At 42.4% G+C, this 7,034-nt stretch overlaps 1 protein-coding gene across 1 annotated transcript in view; it reads left to right on the top strand.

Moving 5' to 3' along the window:
• Positions 1–588: 588 nt before the first annotated feature.
• Positions 589–7,034, top strand: part of Rad51 (RAD51 recombinase) — a 23,914-nt gene continuing 17,468 nt past the window's right edge. Inside the window, exons 1-2 of the mRNA XM_005381253.2 lie at positions 589–980; positions 4,343–4,431. Of these exons, the coding sequence (XP_005381310.1) occupies positions 4,345–4,431 (87 nt within the window). The 5' untranslated portion in view covers positions 589–980; positions 4,343–4,344. The remainder of the gene's footprint in view (positions 981–4,342; positions 4,432–7,034) is intronic.

The following is a 7,034-nucleotide window of genomic DNA, read 5'->3' on the forward strand; positions in this document are numbered from 1 at the left end:
AAAAAAAGAAAAGAAAATAATGTCTTTAAATTGTGCCAGACCAAACCGGGCATGGTGGTGCACACCTGTAATCTCAGCACTCGGTGGCTGAGGCAGGAGGATCATTACAAGTTCGAAACCAGCCTTGGCTACAAAGTGCGTTCAAGGCCAGTCAGAACTCTACAGCAAGACCGTCTCAAAAAAAAAAAAAAAAAAAAGCGCCAGACTGGCCCAAACTTGTGCTCTTCCTGCATTCGCCTCTCAAGAACGCTGGGATTACAAGTGTGCAGTGCCATACGAATCGCTTTCCTTTTTTATGGCAAAATATTTCATTGCATAGAAATACCACATCTGTGTATCCATGATTAGAGTAGTCTAAATAAAATGCCCAGTTTCATGCAGTTTTTCCACCCTCTTCAGCCCCTCAGGCCGGGAAACGCCGCAGGAACAAAAGTCAAGTTGGAGAAGACGTCGGGGTTTGGACTCTGGCAGGAAGAGTTCTCCCGAGCCTGGCTCGCACAGGGAGGGGCCATGGGTTGGGCGCGGTGCATCTTGGGAGATGTAGTCCAGACTGGCCGCACGGCCTCTTAGGATTTGTAGTTCTCAGGCTGATAAAGAGAAGGCAGCAACTCACAAAATTCGAATTAGTCTTCACAGGACAAAGGAGGAGCATAATCCTCAGTGTCACGCAGGTTCAAATTCCTAGGGTCCGTCTCTCTCGGGCAGAATCAGAAGGGGCTAGAAGGCCAACCTGAGGGGGCAGCGCGACGTTACGCTGCGCAGGCGTGGCCCTGCCCGACAGGATTTGGCGGGATTTCCGAAAGTCGCTGTTCGCGGCGCGCGGCGACGGAGGCCCGTGCCCGAGTCCAGCTGCGCCTCACTCGCTCGTGTCGGCGCTGAAACTCGCCCTGGGTGAGGGCAGAAAACCGTGCGAGGGGGTCGAGAAGCCGCCGGCGTCGGGCGGGCAAGCCAGCGGGCCGCGGAGCGGCGCGGCGATCCAGGTGAGCGGGCCCGGCCCTGCGCCGCCGCGGAACCCTCTCCCTCTCGCCCGCTGGACCCGCCCGGCCCGGCCGCCCGCAGCCAGCTTCCGAGCGGCCGAAGATGGCGGAGCCGGGCCCGTCGGACCCAGCCGCCCTTCAGGGCGTCGGTGAGGGAAACCGGTGCCGGCTCAGCCCCAGAGCCTGCGGCCCTTCGCGGCCAGCGCTGGTTTTCCGGACTGAGCGAGGAAGCCGAGATCCGGGAGGAGGGGCGGGCGCAGCCGTTCGCCTTAGAGCCGGGGGTCCGGGTGCCCGGTCGCCGTTCTCCCTGCGACACCGTGTTGCACTTACAAGCGCCAGCCTCCAGTTCCAGAAAGATCATTTTCATCATCTCATTGTGGAAAACGCGTGCGCGTACTGTTTAGGGAATACTTTGAAAACTGGGCGTTTAAAAGCTTACAAAGTGTAATTATATATATTCACAAAGTGTAAAGTGCACAGATTACAAGTGTGTACAGCTCCGTGAATCATTACGAAATGAGTCCTTGACACAGGTAAAGAAAAATAGTATGCTGTCAACCGGGCGTGCATGTCTAGACATAGCCCTCTAGGAGGCTGAGGCAGGAGAATCCCGGAGGTCTCATAGGCCAACCTGAGCTACCTAGTGAGACCCGATCTCAAAAAGAAAAAAAAAGAGTGTAGTGCTTAAACTTTCACATACTTGTCTAATATTTTCCCCTCTTGCCCAGTAGCAAGTAGTATGTTGCGTTCTATTGCCAAGAGCTAACCTTGACTGTTGTTGAATTTTACATGTTGACTGTTTAGTTGTTCCACATGTCTGCCAACACATATTTATCTTTTTAATTTTTAGCTATGTGGTTTTAAATGTCATTTTCCTAATTACTGGTGAAGTTAGCTATTCATTTTTCTTGGCCATTTGGTTATATTTTCTCTTCCAGTGTGATTTGACCTTTCAGAGTCTTAATGGTGTCTTTTGTTTTTTTGAGACACTGTTTTGCTCTGCAGTTCACGCTGCCCTTGAACTCACTTTGTGCCCCAGGCTGGCCTCAAACTCAGTGATCCTCCTGCCTCAGCCTTCCAAGTACAGGAATTACAGGCAAGTACCACCACAGCCAGCCTTAAGGGTGTCTTTTGATGGATAGAAGTTCTGAATTTAAATAGGTTTTGTTTTGTTTTGTGGTACTACACAATGGGCTATATCCCCAACCCTTTTTATTTTGAGACTGGCAATTGCTAATCACTAAATTGTCTGGTTGGGCTTGGACTTCCAAAATGCTGGAGTTAAAGGCATGCACCACCATACTTGGTTTGTAGTCCAGTTTTTTTTTTTAAGCCTTTCCCTTTTTGGTTCTTTACATCATGTATCCAGTTCTGTATCTGAAGAGCACCAAAATATTCAAATCCCACCTCATGTTCCTATAAAAAAAAAAAAAAAAAAGGGCTGCGGATGTAGTACAGTGGAAGAACACTCCTAGGTTTCATCTCCATACACTGCAAAAAATAAAAACAAAAACAACTGTAAGGTCATGAAAATATTCTATGTTCTGAAAACTTTTTTAACCTCTTAGACATATAATCTAAATTGGAAATTGATTTTTTTCTGTGGTGCAGAAGAGGGCAAGTGCATTTTATTCTGTAAGGCTACTCAGCACTATTTATTGAGGGGCTGGGGATTTAGCTCAGCGGCAAAAGCACCTGCCTGGCAAGCGCAAGGTTGTGAGTTCGGTTCCCGGTGCCGGAGAAAAACAAAAAAAAACAAACAAACAAGCACTATTTATTGAAAAGACCATCCTTTCCCCATTCTTCTGCAGTGCTTTTTCATAAATTATAAGAGGGAATATTTAAATTTCATTCCAAGGATTCTGATATATGGATTTATCACCAATTCAAGGCATGCTATATCTGTCCTTCAAGAGCTCGGTACCTAAACTAAGAACAGACATTCATATCTTCTGTCAAGTCTCCAAAAGTGAAGTTTGTATGTTACCTTTTGGGTTAAATTTGTCTATTTTTCCAGATTCTTTTGATGTGATTTAAATCTGTTTTTGGGGGTGTTTTTTTTGTGGGGGCGGAGTTTTGTTTGTTTGTTTTTTTGTTTTGTCTTTTTGAGACAGAGTCACTGTGCAGTTCAGGCTGGCCTTGAGCTCACTTTGTAGCCCAGGCCGGCCTCGAACTCTCAACTGCCATACTGCCCACCCCCACCCCCCACCCCCGTGCTGGGATTACAGGCATGCACCACTACGCTGGGCGCTTGAATCTGTTTATTTTTTTAAATCCATTTATTCTTATGAACATAGACTTGTTCAGTTTTACTAACACACTTTGAAGATAATTTAGAAGTTTTTGTTCTCAGTTCTTTTCAAGTTATCATAACTATCAAACTAGCCTTACACTTAGATGCAGTATTTCAGACTGAACAGGGTATTTGTTTTTTTTGTCATTTGCTTATTCACTGAAGTTGGAAATTGACTAAATAAAATAATGATGCTCAAATTTGAAACACACCTGTTGGACCAAGCTATGACCCTTGGCTTAGATGGGAAGTGCTTATTTTAGTCCCTACTTTATCATGTGACCAACCGTTCTATACTTAGTTTCATTGTCTCCCTCCCCTAACCCCTTTGCTAGAAGGATATTGAGAAACTGAAGCAGTTGAACTTTGCATCAATTTAAAAAATTTTGTAAATTCTAGTCCTGGAAAGTCTTCATACTTTTACCAAACACCTAATGTTTATACTGTATTGTGGATATGTGTAAAAATAGACTGGGCCCCTACCCTCTAGGAATATAAAACAGGAGAACAGGGGGCATAGTTAATCTCATAAGGGATGCATCTGTAAGAAGCAGAATGGGCCTGGCTTTTCTGGAAGTCTTTCTGATAGAGTTAGCTGGCGAGCTAGAGATGAGGTTTGATCTTTTTCCTACCATGGAAGCTCAGCTTATCAAGCAGAGTTGTTTCTCAGTGTTCTTGGGGTTCTAGTTCCTGAATCCCCCACCTCTCACCCAGATACCAAAATCTGAGGATATTCAGTTCCTTTATATGTATAAAACAGTAATTTTTGCAAATAATCTGTACACATTTTCCAACATACTTTTTAAATCATCTCTAGATTGCTTGATATACCTAATATAATGCAAGTGCTTTATATAGTTATATTATACTGTTTGGGGGGACTAATAACAAGAAATAAGTTTGTACATGTTCAGGACAGACACATTTTTAGCCCAATATTTTCTATCTACAGTTAATTGAATCTCTCTTTTTTTTTTTTTGGTTGAATCTTTGATGCAGAACCAGTGGATAAGGAGGTCTTCCTGACCCCCGCAGTATTTCTATAGTATTCATGGCCATCTGTGTTTTTCAGTAATGGCCATGCAGATGCAGCTTGAAGCAAGTGCAGACACTTCAGTGGAAGAAGAAAGCTTTGGCCCACAGCCTATTTCACGGTTGGAGGTATGGTTTTATTTTGTTTTGTTTTTTTGAGTCAGAGTCTTGCTGTGTAATTCAGGCTTGCCTTGAACTCCCTGCAGTCCTGCCTCAGCCTCCTGAGTGCTGAGATTACAGACATGCACCACCATGCCTGATTTGGAGATATGTTCTTCATTGCTAATTTTTTATTGCAGTGCTGTATTAGATTCATCTATCTAATGGGTAATAATCCATCTTTACATAAACCATAGGTTTGTTACTAAGGTCAAAACTCAAATTAGAGGCAGGCGTGGTGGTACACATTTGTAATTCCTTTTTTTTTCCTTTTTGGTTGCCAGGCAGGTGCTGTGCCACTAAGCTGTATCCCCGGCCTACACATTTTGTAATTTCATCACTTGGGAGGTTGAGGCACAAGCATCACAAGTTCAGGCCCAGCCCAGGCAACCTAGTGAGATTCCATCAGAAAATTAAAAGAAAAAAAAGGCTGGGGATATAGCTTAGTGGTAGAGTACTTGCCTAGCATGCATAAAGCCCTAGGTTCAATCCCAGGTACCTCCAACAAAAAAAAAAAAAAATTAGGGCTTCAGAAGGTTGTGAAGAACTCCATGAAAATTTTAAGATTATCGTTAAACATGTCTGGCCAGATTTCTTCCTTTTGTTTTTGTTTTTATTTTTTATTTTGGTACCAGGAATCAAACTCAGGACCTTGTGCTTTCCAGGCAGACACTATGCTGCCGAGCTGCATGCCTGGCCCAGATTTCTTTTCTTCATCAGTAACATTCTTCCTACTTTATCGTTTTTTCCTTCACAGAGATGAATTATTAGAAAAGAAACTAAGGCCTAGGATCCCATGGTAGATGTTCAGTACTGCTTATACTAATAATGAAAGTGCTGTCCAGAGAATTAAAGTGGCCCTGAACTAGTTATGCAGGGAGGAGAAAAAAGCACCTTTCCTTCTATATCTTTGCAGAAGATAGACAGTTGTCATAGGCAGGAAAAAGGATTTAAGTTTTTCAGATATAAGAACCTAGCTCAAATTTGTGAATGCTTAAGAATATGAAGCACCAAAGCTGAGACTTTCCAGTATTTTGCTGCACGTCGTAGAAAAGCCTGACTGTGGGTACAGTTGATTTGAGTTGAAAGTAGTAGAATGGCAAGCTTGATTCTTCTGTCACTCTTTGTATGTTTTACCAACAAAACTTCAGAACTCTTGAAATTACTTAAGTCAGTTTGTGATAAACATCTGCAAATTACAGCTTTTTTTTTTGTAGAACTTGAAATCAAATCCAAGGCATGGACTGGGCTCAGATTGGCAGTCCATCTGCCCCAGCCCCCGAGAGTGCTGGGATTACAGACATGCACTACACGCCAGGCTCCATGAGCATCCTTACATTCACACATAGGTATTGCTTAAGTATTAACGGCAGACGTGTTTTCTGTTGACAAATACACATCCCTCCACTAACTCATGGTCTCTCAGGGTCCATGGTTTCAGTAGGAATAAAACCAAAGCAAACCTTGTACGAACAGAGAAAAGATGCTGTGGTGTAGTTTGCCTGGAGAAGTGGTATAAAAGTGATATTTAATGGCCCAAACAAAATAGTTTTCCCTATTCTCAGTATCAATTGTCAGAAGGGGTAATGATACACCAAGACAGTGCTTCTCTGAGCTTTGGGTCTCTTACCTGTTTGCCCTGGAACAGTGTAAAAATAGTGTTTTCTGTTTGTGTTTAATGTGGGAAGGTTTGTGAAACAGTTTTAAAATGGCCTTTCAGAGCCATTTTAAAATGGCTTTGAAGGTCTCAAAGTTCATTTAGAGTCATAGTCCAAAAAGCTTGAGAGTTACTGGTTTCATCACAATTCCTAATGGGGATCTTTTTTTTTTTTTTTTTAAATGTATTTTGGGGCAGGTACCAGGAATCAAACTCAGGACTGTGTGCTTGCCAGGCAGGTGCTGTGCCACTGAATTATATCCTTGACCCTTTTTTTTAATCATCTCTGCTTTTCTTGTTTAATTTTTTTTTTATTTTAAAGAGAATAATAATTTAAAAAAGAGAACAATAGCAAAATACCAACAACATAGACAAAAAAAAAAAAACAACAATAAAAGTGATGCAGGGTTTCAGAACAAAATGATAAGACTTAAGAGTGGCTGTTATATTACATATTGTTATCTTCAGCGAAGTGGCTCAGATTACCAGATGTAAGAATGCAAGACTGATCAAACCGTTAAAGAGAATAAAAAATAAAAACATTAGAAACGATACAGTTTCACTAGACAAGATGGTAGGAATTCCCTAATGGTTGTTATATTGCGTATTGTTGTCTTTAAATTAGTTGTTCAGATTACCAGATATAAGCATGCAAAATTGATCAAAAAGAAAAAAAATTAGGTATTAACTGTTCTTTTCAATAAACCACTAGACCTCAGCAGTACAGTTTTCCCAGCTATCCCTCTGTGCACATACATATTTTTTTGTTCCTTTCCTTCTTTCTTTTTCTCCTTTCCCTCATCCCAGTTGTTCCTTCTTTTGAGCAATTTCTTTTCCTTTCATAATATCTATTGTACAGTTCAGGCTGGCCTGCAACTTGCAGTGATCTTCCTGGCTCAGCCTCCCAAGTGCTAGG

The sequence above is a fragment of the Chinchilla lanigera genome, unplaced genomic scaffold (assembly GCF_000276665.1).
Source record: "Chinchilla lanigera isolate Chin_1 unplaced genomic scaffold, ChiLan1.0 scaffold00015, whole genome shotgun sequence".
Lineage (NCBI taxonomy): Eukaryota > Metazoa > Chordata > Mammalia > Rodentia > Chinchillidae > Chinchilla > Chinchilla lanigera.